The following is a 14,971-nucleotide window of genomic DNA, read 5'->3' as shown; positions in this document are numbered from 1 at the left end:
ATACACTTCGCCTTTTCCTTCTCTCCCTCCACACCCCTTCGAGCCCTATTCTTCTCCCCCGCTGGCTGCAGGCACTGCGAGCCCGGCTACCCCTCCTTCCATTCACACACGGTCCATGCCTCCTCTCGACACTCACCGCCTCCGTCCTTCTCCTGGCCCCACATCCACACACACCAGCTGCCTCCGCCTCTGCCCACCTTTCCTGCCCCATCTCTGCCCAGCTGTGGGCTGTAGACACCCAGAGCTGCCTCTTCCCCACGCTCCGCTCGCCCCTCCTGCCCACCTCCAGTCCCACCGCCGCGCTCACCACGCGGGCTCTCCTCGCTCCTCCACACACACGCTGCCCATTCTTCCCCCTCCACTTCACACATCCCCTCCAGCCCTTGCCCGCACTCTGTGCGACCGCCCGGGATTTCCCCCGCTGAGCACACGCACCCCCCATCCCTCGACACATAACACTTGCCCCCCTCGATGCACACACACAATTTCCTGCCTTCTGCCCGGACTCTGCACATCGTGCTCCTGTCCCTCTTCCATCTGCAAACAGTCCCACGGCTGCCTTTCCACGCCGCTATTCACACACGCCTGCGTCCTGCTTCTTCCACATCCACATGCCACCATCAGCCTCCGCTCCCCTATTCCACCTTCCTTCCCTCTACACTCAGCACGGCTCCCCCTCCTACCACCTTCCCGGGCCGCCTTTCCCCCACATTCCTACCCCTTCCTCGCTCTCTTCTATACATACCCCTCGGTCTCCGTTTTCATCCATACCTTTGTTCCCTCCACCCCCAGCGAACCCCGGAGCCCGTCACTGCCTCCTCCACACGCCCTGACACCTCCTGCCCCGCCCTCCCGCCACATGCACCCTGTCCCCAGCTCATCCTGCGCGCACGCCTGGCTCCCTCCTACCCCCCGGGCATATTCCTTCTTCCTCTCCCACCCTGACTCGGCCCCTCCTATGGCTCCCCCAGGCACGGCGCTGCTTGCTGGGGCTGCGCCCATCTCCTGTTCCCCCGCTGGACACACCCCGTGTGTGGACGGGAGGCGCCCTCGTGTTGGACACGGTCCACGACAGCGTCAAACTATCAAGGCTAAAGCTCCGCTCTCCGCCCGTTCCGGGGGCTTGCTCGCCAGAGGGGCTGCGCTAGAGAATGTGGCTCCCTGAGGGAAGGGCTCATATCAGGGAGTATTGACCGACGGGGGAAGGGAGTAGGCAAGGTCAGTCCCATCTTAACCTCCCCTCCTAGGACGTCCCAGGATCGCTGCAGAGCAATAGACCCCCGTGCCTGGCTCCGGAGCTTTAATGAAGGAGAGGCAGCGCTGTACCCAACAGCTGCAGTCCTCACCTGAGCGCCTCAGCGTTTTGCCCGAGTCAGGACTGCAGGAGCCAACCCCGCTTTTGCATTTAAAGCGGTGCTTATTCTCTTCAACAATTGAGTCCCCCCCCCCGCCTGTCGATCAAAGACAGCGGCTGCGAGGAAGAGGATCAGGGGGAGAAGAGTTATGTATCAACGCTGATTTCATACACAGGGTATAATTTCTGGAAGGACAAGCTTCCAGATAATACGGCAGAAGGGGTGTGTGTGTGTGTGAAGAGGTTGTGGAGATAACGCAGGTCCCATTTCAGTTCCAACCCTACATCCGTACTGAAACAACAGGAGGGACTTCTCAGCAAGAGCAGAGCTTGACCCATTGCCTGCCTCTGTGGAGCGGTGCTTGCTCTGAGTTTTTAATGAGTAAATCCGGGGCAAGATCAACGACTGGCAGTTTTGCCTCCCACTGTAAAGTTTGAGTTAATTTTAATCTCACCCAAGGTGCAACATCACTCGGAGTGAAGGATACAGCAATAGACGGACAACGGCATTACAATCTAACAAATCATATCGCTAGAACCTTAACAGTATCGCACTGCACTAGTTTTTGCCTTTTGAACGATAATACCTGTTCCTCCAAGGAAATGTCATTTTAAACGGAGCGGCTGTTTCCTCCCCTTGGGAACTTTTCATCCACAAAAATGGAGAGAAGAAATTAATCCATTTTATTATAACGTGTGGAAAAATAATATTTCAGAAGAAAGCACAAAGTAAAATAAAGTGAATATTTTAAAGACAAAACAATTATCTACCCATCTAATGTACGACCAGTTGTGATAAGAAAACAGGATTTTAACAAAGAACATACATTTGACTGCACAGAAAGAGTAGTTACACTTACTAGAATACAGAATTTCAGATTCAATAGCTGATACATAAGTAATAAGGTCTAAGTTTGTGACTACATGATATTTTAAAAAGAAGAAAATTGATTCAGCATGTTCCCGACGAAGAAACTGTTAGGAGCCAGTGCACTTTTCTTCCTCTTGAACCCAGTGGATTGTCAATTTCCTTCGATCACATCTGAGATGCTCTTTCTAGGCTTTTTGCTGCATCTTTTAGTTTTCCAACTAAATCCTAAAAGATGGAGTACTTCATTTTAGAATATGTTTTGCAACAAACTGGCTACTAATAGAGACAAATATACATGATTTTTAGCTACTCAAAATGGGAATAGCAGCACTTGCCTCAGAGGACTTTTATATTTGATACAAATTGAAATGTCAATTAAAGCAATAACTTTTACTATGCTTCAATGCTTAAAGTATTCCACATATATTTGCAAAAGGTAACCTTTCACATGGATCCGTTACTAAAATATTAAAGTGCATTTTCAAAATGAAGATTGTATCAGCAGTGTATTCACAGTTAACATTAAGAGATACTTATCACAATAGCCATAGGCAGATTTCAAATATTTTGAAAATATTTAATGTCAACTTTTATGCCAACACAATCCAGCAATCAAAAGCATGTCAAATTTAATCAACTCAGCAAAACCTAAACCTAACCAAAATATCTCTTTGTAGGTAAAACAAAGTTTTTGGGAAACATTTCACTTGAGTTTTAAATTTGTAATTGGAATATCTTTGCATCCCCCTACCTCCACCAGTCTCACAGTTTTTCCCTAATATTTTTCAATATAACAGCCCTCCAACTACTTAATTACATGCTTAATTGCTAAGTAGAGATCAATGTATATTTCAATTAATTACTTCCTCTTTAGGTGCAATTAGCACAGATTAAAACTCTTCAGTTTATACACATTAATCAATCATGCAGTGGTTATCCAAATACCATACCATTTTCTCCTTTATATTTTCTCTGTATCACAGGAGATTAAAGTTGTAGAAAACTGATGATTTCCTTTCAGATTAGCATTACATTAAGAAATGTTTTCCATCGGTTTCTAAAGCCATACCAACAAAAGAGTAATTCCCAGGTAATTAACTTCGTGTAGCTGGCAGCTTCACATCAGAAGTACAGATATTAAATGAAATATTTTTTGTATGTTTTTACAAAAGGCATTCTTCCCAACCCCATATATTTTTTGAACTGTTTACAAACTTTGCAGTTGATTGACACCCGATCAAAATTCACAGCGCTGGAGTCAAATACAGAAACAGTGATGATATAAGAAAATACCTGTAACTGTTCCATAGTGCAACTAAAACTAACGTCAGGGTGTGATCTTGAGTCGCTGTTCTGAAGGAAAAGAATAACACCTGTTTAATTAAAATGTGTCCTGAGCCTCGAGTTGCCTTTTATCTACTTATGCTAGGAAAAGTGATATACAGTACCTCCACATTTAAGGTCACCAAATAGGCAGGTCGATAAGTTTTATGAAGTTGGCTGGTCTAAAGTGATGATAAAACACAAACACACACAAAATCAGACATTACCACAGAGAAGGAAATCAAATCAAAGTTTCCTAATGTGGTAAGATTACCTTGATTTGATATTCCAGGCGCCAAGAAACATCGGTTATGTGCAGAGGACACCTGCCTATACTGAAAGATACAATGGTTATGTGTATCCTACCCTAAAAGTAAAGGTCAGTTCTTCAAGGCTTTTGGTAAACAAACGCTAACAAGTTTTTACGATTTTCTCAAATGATTGTTCAAAAGTTCACAACTTTATTTAAAGAAGAGAGTGTTAAATGGGAAAAGGAAAGTTCATATTTTGTTTAAATTTGTGTTCAAAAGTATTAAATACAATTGAACGATTTGTTACTTTAATCATTTAAATAGCTCATTATAATTCCCCCCAAAATATATTTGTTTTTTTTTGTTTGCTTGTTTAAATAGTATCTATAACCGAAAAAAATGATTTCTGTTGACAGAATAACCTACCTTCCCAATATGAGTTCCAACGTATCTTTGTTTTTCTGAAAAAAGGAAAACATGTATTTGCCAACATGTTGAATGAATAATTATAAAAGGGAAATATAGTTTAAAATTGGCTTAAAACCTGATATTCGGTGCAAAATTGCTCTATTCTCTCTCTATCAAATTTACAGTCTTCTAGACATGTGCTAGAGAGAGAAAAACAGAAGTGTATTAGTCTTTGAATAGAAATTAGCAGTATAATTTAAAGTAACAGCCACTAGAAAAATAGAGTGGCTTCAAAATACCTTATAGCAGATTTGTCGGCTTTGTGTTTTCCAGCCTCCAGTATACAAGTTGCAGCTGCTGCATGACAATGTTTTAATACTGTTGGGTCAATATGTTTCAAGACTGGGTGATCTAAAATAAATGAATGACTGATGATATACTTGTTCCTGAAGCCTGAAAACAGCTTAAACCAGGGCGTCTCTTTCTTTTTAAAATGAACTGTTCTAAGAAGTTACAAAGTAAAATGTTTCATAATTTAGAGGGTGGCAGGAAACTAAATATGTAGGCAAGTTATTAAACCAAATACAGCACAAAACGCAGGTATTTTCATATTGTAAAAATCATTGCTAATACGTTAGTTTCAGTAATAAGTGGGTACATGCATCTCCCCTCAACCGATTAAAAATCTTACGTATCATAGGGAAACCCTTAACTTCCCATCACCCCACCTGCAAGCATTTCTCAGAGCTTTATCACCAGAGACATGGAATTAGAATCTGACCTCGACTACACCAGTGTAAATTACTCCGGATTTACACCGGTATAACCGAAATCAGAATCCGGCTCATAAAATTTAAAAACATAAATACAAAGGTTTCACAGATTTTCTGAGTAAATTAGCTCTTTTTCTGCTAATCGTCCCTTCCATCCATCCCCCACCCCTATTTTATTCAGTTAATTTATGGAATTAAATTCAATGATCCAATTAAGAATAATGTAAATTATAAACTAATTGCACAGATTTGCTGGGATTGCCATAGGAAGAAACATCCCACAGGGAAAAACAAAACAAAACAAACAACTTTTGTTCGCGACCCAGGAGGACTCACGGACACAAATAGGCGGATGCCTTCGTTTTAATTGCTATATACATCACACAATTAAACACTCAAGCACTCTCGTTTAGAGTAAATATTTCTCCGAATAACAATTTACTTCGGAACTGTCTGCAGATTAAATTTTACCAAAAGACCGATTAACCCCTCCCCCAAGTAAATTATAATTTTGTTCAATAATTACAGTTTTAGCTACAATCACCCCCACAGCGATTTGCATTTTCCAATAGACATTTTGGACTATATTGCAGTCACTAGCCGAATAATTAAAACAAATCCTGTTGTTCCACCCTACTGCTGTGCGAAGCTGCATGTCAAATGTCAACACACGATTACTTTGCATGTGCAATTACTGACCAGGCAACAGATTTTTATAACCCAAACTGCACTGAAAATAAATGGAGCTGGGAATTAAAAATACTTATAAGGGACATCAACTAAAGACTGGGACTGCAGCTGCCAAAACCAAACTGGACCCACTGCCACATACAAATTTGACCCATGCCATCTTCATTTTAACCTCTCCCGTTGGCAAATATACGTAGCTTAACCCCCCTATAGAGCTGTTTCGAATAACCAGCCAGGACAAGAAGTGATAGTTACCCAACTGTCCAAAACATCCAAGCTCCTTTCATTTAACTGGAGCTTGCAATCTCTTTTAGGCCACAAGCGAGAAATGCACAGTTATTTCTGCAGTGAAATAACAAACATGGGGGAAGAACACTACGTGGGAAAGCGATTACATTGGTGTTTGTCTTGCTTGGTGCAGGTGGCATAGTATGCGTTACAGTACAGGGATCTAGGGGTCTGGCTCTAGCTACAATTAGCTGCAAACACAAGTCACAATAATGCAGCAGAAGATAAAAATAGATCCATTTCCCTGTTTCTCTCCAGCGCCCAGAAAGACACTGCAGGCTCCTTTCCTCGCCTAGCTCTTACTCGAGAAGCAGCGCTTACCTAAAGCTACCTGGTCCGCCTGGGCGTTGAGCAGGCTCTGGAAAGCCGTCTGGAGCAGAACCGTGTAGGCGCTAGGAGAAAAGCAGCCAGAATCGGCTAGGATCTGCAAGCCGCTCTGCACATACTCCGACAGCTCCATTGTGAGCGCTGTGACCTTCGACACACGGCCCACGTGACACCAAGGCTCAGCTGATCTCTCAGCTCCGGAGGAGCTAGAGCGGCAGCGGCTGCTTCTTTCAGCACAGTCCCAGAAAGCGAGAGGAGCTGCTGCGGCTGTTGGAAGCTAGGCACCCTTTCTGCCGAGCTAGACACCACACATAAGTGCTTTTGTATTTAACCCCCTCCCCCGCTTTTCAATGTCCTCTATGTTTCCTTTACCAGGGTAGGAGCAAAGCCATTTTCTAACTAAAATAATAAAAATCTAATGGACATCCATTAATTTTACACACTTTTGGTGTTAACCCCCCCCCCTTTTTTTTTTGCAGTGTAAATACCACCACTGATTTATTTGTAGGGAACAGCCAAGGAAATTCCCCCCGTGCGCTGTAAACTGGCTTTACCCTGGCTCTGAACTTTCAATAACTTTCCAGCCCCAGGGAATGCATTTTTTCTCCTCTTTCTGCTATATATCTTACTCTGGTTTACATTATCATTTGTGAAATGTATTACATGTTATTTACATCAATGTGCAGCTTCCAGACCTTTGTATGCCTCTTTCCTGTAGGAATGGCACAAATACATTGCTGAATAACTCTACTGGTATATTGTAGATGGACACTATGGAGAGAGGTCATTAGAATTGTCTATAACAATAATGATTATTTATGTATTATTATATAATATATTTTAAAAGCTGGAATGGTAGATGTATATTTTATATTTTGACCTGATACTTTCTCCAGTGCTGTGGAAATCTGAATCTGTTTTAGTATTTGTTCTTCCATTATGCAATACAGTAACAGGCCCTGATCTTGCAAGCACTTATTCACATGCTTAACTTTACATACTATTAGTCCCATGAGTATTTGTAGGATTGTGGCCTTAATGTTTCTTTTGTACATACAGACATTTTGTAATATGTATACCTATAAAATGAAAAAAAAATGATATCAGTGTAATGTTATGGTTGAGAGTTTCCATACACAAAAGTCAGAGAACTTTCGACCTAGACTCACAAGGTTTTCCATTTAAATCAGTGGAGGTTAGGAGACTAAATACCTTTGTGGATTTAAGCCTTAATGCTATGATTCCCACGGTAAATATAACTCAGCTCTTTTTCATATATGTAGAATTTTCTATTAATATCTATGTTTAAATATATGAACTATACAATGTTGCTGTGGAAACACTATCCATGAATTTTGTGAGTAATTCATGTGTTTAAAATCTCATCTGTAACATTCTATTAATGTACTATTTGTATGTCTTTAAAAAAAATACAAAAACAGAGTTTTGTGCATTTACTTGAGTTAGATCCAAATGATCACACATTGATACAAATATACTGTTTGCTTGAATGTGTAATTATTAAAATATGTATTTCAATGAGCATATTCTGATATATTCACATAGTTTGTGTTTATCTGGATTATTGCACTGTGGGCTCAGCCCTGCTCCTGTCTGAAGTCAGCTGCAAATCTTCCAATGACTTGGCCCTTGAAACAATAAGGAAAATGAGGTATTGCAGCACAACTATTTTAACTCATTAATACTTTTATTTCTTAATATTTTTTCAAATTTACTAAAGCATAATTTTTCAAATTAAATTGGTTTAGAGTAATATGAGTGTGAAAAAAGTGCAGCCTAAAAAATTCATAAACATGACAAACTTTTATCTGAAACTTGCTGGATGGAATTTTACCAAGCTTTCCCAGTAAGTCATATTTGGGTTAATGAACTGCCAGGAGAAATGCCAACCAAAATGGTAAATTTTGCTAAATTATACGCAACCAAAATAGGGGCTTAGAAGCAAAATGCTTCTTTAACTACAACTATATTATCACTATAGCACCAATATAATATGCATTCTCACATATGGAAAACACTGGTGTAGATAAATGCCACCTGAGAAATAGTATTATTTTGATTGATGACCCTGTAAGTAATATATTCCTGAGATACAAGGTGTTGACATAATATGTTATATAAGCACTTTATGTTTTGTTTACCTGTTATTTAAATGCTATGTTTTAAGATTAACAGTCTATAATAAATAATAAAGCCGTTTGATGGCATGTATTTGTGAGTCAGCTAAGGACCAAATCATGTGATTGACTCTCCTTTGACATCCTCAGTGTAAAAGGCCTTATCATGATAATATACAAATTCTGTTGCATAAAAATAAAATGACAATCCTTGAATACAAATTAAAACAATTTAAAACATTTTAAGACATGATACTTGTCCTGCATACTTGAATGTTCTTAGCCATTCCATGTATAATCTAGCACTCCTTACTCAAGCAAAACTCCCACTAAAGTCAAGGAGAATTTTTCTTAAAAGGACACCCATCAATTTAAAATCTAGGTAATTTTAAAATATGATGTAAAAGTATACACCTTCTCCTGAGTGTCCCTGTCTATTTTTGTGATTTTAAAATCACGTTTTCCTATTTTTAAAAAGATTTCTCTCTCCCCTGTTGCTATGTTAAAGACCTACACAGATGACAGGGGAAACAGTGAAACTGTCATCTATACACATTGTGCTGCCAAATGCATAAAGTAAAAAAAAAATAGAAAGAAAAATATTTTTCTCTAATTTCTTTCAGCTTTACTCATCCTAGTTGTTATTTGTAAGCATAACAGGTAAAGTATACATATATTTAATATTCAATATCATTAAAATCAACACAATTATTACATAAATTGAGACTTCCATTTTGCTCATCTTCTGAAGTATGTTGCTATCACTTTTTGTTTGCAGGTTGATGACAGGGCTTTCAGCAGATTGGACAGATTGGGAAGCAGCAGTGAAAAGACAGTTTTCATTCAGAGTTATGAGCACCATTTATAGTTATCAAGGTAATTAAACAGTAGCATATTATCTTTAAAAACATTTACAATTTTCATATCTGTGTCTAGTGATAGCTGGATAGGTAAATATCTAAAGGGCCTGATCCTGCAGTTAAAGTCAATGAGAGTTTTTCCTGAGTAAAAGGTTTTATAGGTTTAGAATTACTGTATTTTTCCTTTCAAGAAGACAGTCTCATTGTGTAGACTTACTTAAGTAAATTCTTTATTGTTACTCTAACATACATTTTTATGTTTCTTACTTTAAAAAAGAAAAATAAATGGGCTAAGAGTCTGTATATCACTGTTCACATTGGCACAGTCTATAATGTAAATGGGTAAGAAGAACAACATTTAGTTCCCATTTTTCTTGTACTATGTATGGGCTGTCTTGTCAAGCTATTGTATAAACAGAGTTTGTGTACTTAGGGCCCAGTCACCTTCCTAATTAGGGGTGGGGGTAGCACCCAGTGACTGCAGGATCAGGCACTTAAAATATAATGTATTGTATACATACCATACTAGGCTTCAAGATAATGCATTAATACTATTAGAAAATAAAAATTAGAAATCTGCTATGCATTTTGAAGCAATATTTCTGTTTTGACACATTGGCTGCAAAGTGAAAGTTACCAGAGTTATGATCTTTGAAGCCTGGGCAGACAGGGATCTTGGTCAGTTTCCTTTTGCAATAGTGAAAGACCACAGAAAAAAAGGGGAGAGAAAATAAGGCTATCTGTGCAGCTGTGTTATATAATAATAGTATATAGTGACTGTTTTACCCACACATGAAAGAGGCTATATAAAATGGAGGAGAGAGGAGATAACATAAAATGGAGGCTAGGACAGAAATATGAACATATAGTTACAGAGGAAAAGAGATCACAACTATAAAATAAAGGATAACTACTGAAAGAAAGATTTTGAAATACACATAAATAGCACAAAAGCCTATTACAGAAATTCATACTCCAGAGTTTTCTTTAAATTTACAACATTTTGGAAACTAAATTATAATTAACAATGTATTTCCTTAAATGCCTGAAATTCATGAAAAGATTATACATTAGTTTAGTTTATCTTCATTGCAAAAATCATATTTTTAATTTAATCTGCCCCAACATCTCAGTCTTTTGTCTTTTCAGATAGGAGGTCAAGTTGATTCACAAATTTGTCAGGTTAATACAAGTGTTATTTTGTTGCTCTTGCATAGTGTGTGTGTGTGTGTATATATATATATACTAAAAACTCTAATGATTGTATTTTCCAAAAGAAAACTAAACTGAATATTAAAAATGGTACAAAGTAAATACATTAAGATTAGAACAATAATTAATCAGTCATACTAACTGCCACAACCCATTGTCTATTTTTTCAGTTATAAAGAATTCATTACAACTAACATGGCAATAATATTCAAAACTGAATGATAAATCATTTAGCATGCCTAGAATAGATATTCATGAAGTGTACGAAGTTGGACCAAAATCATAGGCTCTAGATTTGCATCTTGTCTTCTACATAGTCTTCTCCAGTGGAAAAGAAGATGGTGATAACCTAGGAAGATATCCTGCCATCGATATTATGCAAAACCATTAGTGACATCAATGAGTTTGATCCAGAGACTGACTGAATGGAATTTTGCCAGGGTAAGGAGTAAAGGATAGTGCTCACTGATTATGTAACACTGAGTTGATTCAGCATGTACAAATAATTCTGATTTCAAAATACAGCTTAGGATCCTGCCCTTTTCTTTTAGGTAAGTAATGAGTTTTCCTTTCATAAAACATAGTTTATTGGAAAAAATGCTTGAAACAGATTATAAGAGAAAAAAAAACAGTAAGGAATAATTAAATAGTAACCATGAAACATAACTTTCATTTGGTACATACTTAAAGAGAAACCCATGACAAATGTAGGCCCTGTTTTGCTTTCTTAGATCAATCACTGTTGTAATAACGATGATTGCAATGATAGACTAAAAGAACACACACAAAAATGGCCCAGAAACATTTCTCCCATCTTCATTAGCAGAAAACAAAATACTGCCCTGAACCAAACCATGACCCATATTGTGCTGTTGATAAGGCTCTTGTAGGTATTTCTTTCATTAGGTATAAGTGTAGAACTAGTCATAATATATTTTCTAAAAATAATTTTGCAGCTTTTCTGGCAATTTTTGGATAAGTTTTGAATTCTTGATCCAATACAATATATTGTCTGGTTGTAGAAAGGGCCTCTCCAACAAAACATGCCTAAAAGTGGCCCAGAGATAGTGCTGATCTATAATGTAACAAATCAGTTTTTAAGTGAAATATATCAAAAATATTAAGGATGTATTGTATACTTTCTGTAACCTCTGATGAAAACTATTGTAGTTTAGTTTATTTCTAATCATGTATTCAAAATTCCTTAGTCCAGTTTTACAGTGAAAACTAATGTTTCCAATTTTGTAATCTTTCTGGATTAAGTGGGATTGGTGTTAAAAACAAAAATGAAAAAGAAGCATTATCTATTTGCTATTAATTGACTTCATTTTGACTTAGTCACAAATTACTTCTATTTGTCAAGGAATAAAGTTAATCTAGATCTGTTTTTCCACTTTCCCTTCGCACATGGGAACAGTCCCATATGCCCAGAAAACAAAAATCTTTATGAAGGTCTATATTCTGCATATCTGAATTGTCCACTTTTAAAAAGTTAACATCTTAGTCATTTGAATTTTTTTCTTTTAATAAATATTCAGAGGCAGAAGTAGTCTGGGAAATTGCACTCTTTCAAAGAATCAAAGCCAGTTCTGAATTATAACAATACAAGCAAGTGTTTTAAAGCATAAAGGTTCTACATTTTCCCCTCATTTTACTTAAAAATGTCAAATCCATTGAAACCAAATTTCACTATAAAATTGATTGGAGGCTGAGACCTCATATCTCTGTGCCACTGTTTGACATACTTTGTATACTCTTATGCCTGAGCTCCTATAAAAGGGGTTATTAATTTAAATAATGTAAGACTTACGTAGATGTTTTAGCAGGCACCATTATAATATATAGTATAATATAATACATCTCATATAATAGTAGTTCTGCCTTTTTGTAAGTTTCAGCATCATTTTTAAGTCTTGCTAATAAAATGAATTACAATTTATTGTATTCTCAGCCTCCCACTTTCTCACAAACACAAACAAAGTAGGCTATGTAGACATTTGATATTCCTTCAAGATAAAATTCTAGCATATGTGACCAGATTTATGGAGATTTATAAATGAGGCCTATATAAAGGGTGCAAATCTTTAGCAGTGAAGAGAGAAGCACAAAAAGTAAAGCCTGCTGCTTCAGCAGAAATGCTGATTTTGTTTTATGTAAATTTTAGTCCTATATTGCAAATAAACAGCATTTGAAATACTGACAAAGTATGATACAAAATAAATCTTTCTGGGTTTTCATATTTTTATTCTGTATTTATGGACAACATACATCTAATTGCGGTAGACTTTAATGTGAACATTTTGCTACCATTCAAATCACAACGCTGAAATGATTTATAGACATCTATAAGTTGTGTATATAATTTATGCTTCCCAAGAAGGGTTCAAACACAGACATGCATTCAGTACAGTGAGAAATTTGTCCTCCACATTTACATTTCCATATGCTTTAGTTTTACTGAAAAGAATCTCATTTTGCTAGTATTTTTGGAGAGCAAACCAAATACATTTTAAGACTTGTCAATGTTTTAAATCAGTCTTACTTTACCTGTTTATATCTCCTTGTTGCAAAGATCATAGCTTCACTGTTGGAAGCCTATGCAGAGAATAATATGTTCAGTGATTATTATTGTCACCATGCATTCACAGTCTGTCACATAATACGAGGCAGCATATAGAAGAGCAAAAAAGGAGTAATTTTTGTAAGATGGCATTCAGCAAATGTGAGTTATAAAATAGATAAACCTCAAAAGAAATTAAGGCAACATGTTTTTAGATAGCACTTTGTCTCCAAGTGCTTAATATCAGGCCACTAAAATCTGATTTAGCATGGGGCCAAATTGATAAAATAATTTTATGTTTATGTAACAAACAGAAATGTTTTTCTTAGTTCTGTATCTAGTTAGCTTCTTATCAAGGAAGAGAGATACTCAAAATATAAACAGTTATCTATAATCTGACATTTACAGAGATTTTTCTATGGTAGTTTTACTTCTATTCACATGAAAGATTCAGCAGTTGCAAGCAGCAAAAGTATTTTTATAAGAGCCACAAAAATAGTGTGTGGTCTGTAACAATGATAGGAAAGTAAACAATGTAGCGGGTGCTAGAATGAAACTATATTGTATTTTTGTAGAATTAAAAGTGTTGAAATTGTGGGGGAGGGAGGGTTAATTGAAAATGTTTGTTTGACAGATGGCCCAAAATGGTGCTTAGATACCAAAATGATAGGCACTTTAGAAACAGCTAAGGTAGATAAATAAAATTCTGTGGGCCTCATACTGCAACATTTCCTGTTACAGTTAGTGGGGAATACCTGAGCAATTTTTAGAAAATGTAAGTATTTCAGATTATTTAAATCAGTGCAGCTTCCTTGAATTACTGGAGTTACACTGATTTACAACAGTTGAAACACTCATCCATATAGTTTATCTCAAAAGGGGTATCAGCTACCATAAAACATAACTTGCATATCCCAAAGCAAATACAGTTTGAATAGCGTATTGATGTTTTCTAGAAATACCTTCATTAACCTGAGCAATGTGTTCAAAATTAGGCGAATTTATGTATGGTGTCAAATTATTTTGGTTTGATCATATCAGCAATTACATATTGCACTGATCACTTTTAATCATCTATAAAGCTATAATAATGTATGAAAGTTAATGTTGATAAGGAGTACTGACAACTTGGGAGCTCTATTTTGCTCCTATTGACTTCAGTGGGGGAAGCATCAGGACCTTGCATTGAAACAATTCTATACATCAAACAATTCACAGATTGTGTGAAGGAAATGTGTTAGATTTCTTACAGTTACATCACATATTTCAATTCCAATGCCTAGCATTTCTGACATAACTAGTGCGCTCATACAGTCAGATCCTGCAGACACTTAAGCAATTAAATCCAAGTCTATTCATGTGCTGAAAATGATGCCTGTGTTTAAGTGTTTGCAGGATCAGAATCATAATTCTTAGATTAAAATACTACCCTATATAAACCAATATTTTCAGAGGGATATAGTCTAACAATTTATAGCATCCTAATCTATTCTTAATTTTTTTGGCTCAATTCATAAATGAAGAAAGATGCCAATTAATATAATTTTGAGCAGTAATCAGTAGGTATGTGGATTATCTCATTTTATGGCTACACATACTGGATCTGATCCTGCAACAATTATAAAAATAATCCTTAGACAAGTAGTACCATTGAAATCAATGGAATTTTGCCAGGGTAAGGAGTAAAGGATAGTGCCCACGGATTTTGTAACACCGAGTTTATTCAGCATGTACAAATAATTCTGATTTCACAATACAGTTTAGGATCCTGCCATTATTAGATGACATTTACACGATGGCCAACATGGGAAAGCAGAGAAGGATCTTTATGCTGATCCTTATTGTAATAATTTAGCAATGCCACATAAAAATACCAGTATTCATGTACTCTCTGTTTCATGCAAGATTTATTTGTT

The 14,971-nt window shown here is 37.0% G+C and overlaps 1 protein-coding gene and 1 long non-coding RNA gene across 5 annotated transcripts in view; one reads left to right on the top strand and one right to left on the bottom strand.

Moving 5' to 3' along the window:
- Positions 1-1,780: 1,780 nt before the first annotated feature.
- Positions 1,781-7,293, bottom strand: COMMD3 (COMM domain containing 3). The gene is made up of 8 exons (XM_045004883.1): positions 6,280-7,293; positions 4,507-4,618; positions 4,344-4,407; positions 4,226-4,260; positions 3,823-3,883; positions 3,674-3,730; positions 3,519-3,578; positions 1,781-2,450 (listed from the first exon to the last, which is right to left on the bottom strand). The coding sequence occupies exons 1-8, from the start codon at positions 6,416-6,418 to the stop codon at positions 2,391-2,393; spliced, it is 588 nt and encodes a 195-aa protein (XP_044860818.1). The 5' UTR covers positions 6,419-7,293; the 3' UTR covers positions 1,781-2,390.
- LOC123363656 overlaps positions 6,533-14,971 on the top strand; it is a 24,811-nt gene continuing 16,372 nt past the window's right edge. For 2 of the 4 annotated variants that reach the window (XR_006576847.1, XR_006576845.1), the window contains exons 1-4: positions 7,587-7,957; positions 9,047-9,083; positions 9,202-9,299; positions 10,813-10,936. This is a non-coding gene — a long non-coding RNA (uncharacterized LOC123363656). Of the gene's footprint in view, positions 6,662-7,586; positions 7,958-9,046; positions 9,084-9,201; positions 9,300-10,812; positions 10,937-14,971 lie in introns of those variants that run through there. The other 2 variants (XR_006576848.1, XR_006576846.1) reach the window with 2 other exon arrangements.

The sequence above is a fragment of the Mauremys mutica genome, chromosome 2, assembly GCF_020497125.1.
Source record: "Mauremys mutica isolate MM-2020 ecotype Southern chromosome 2, ASM2049712v1, whole genome shotgun sequence".
NCBI lineage: Eukaryota > Metazoa > Chordata > Testudines > Geoemydidae > Mauremys > Mauremys mutica.
This window is presented reverse-complemented; position numbering and strand designations above follow the sequence as displayed.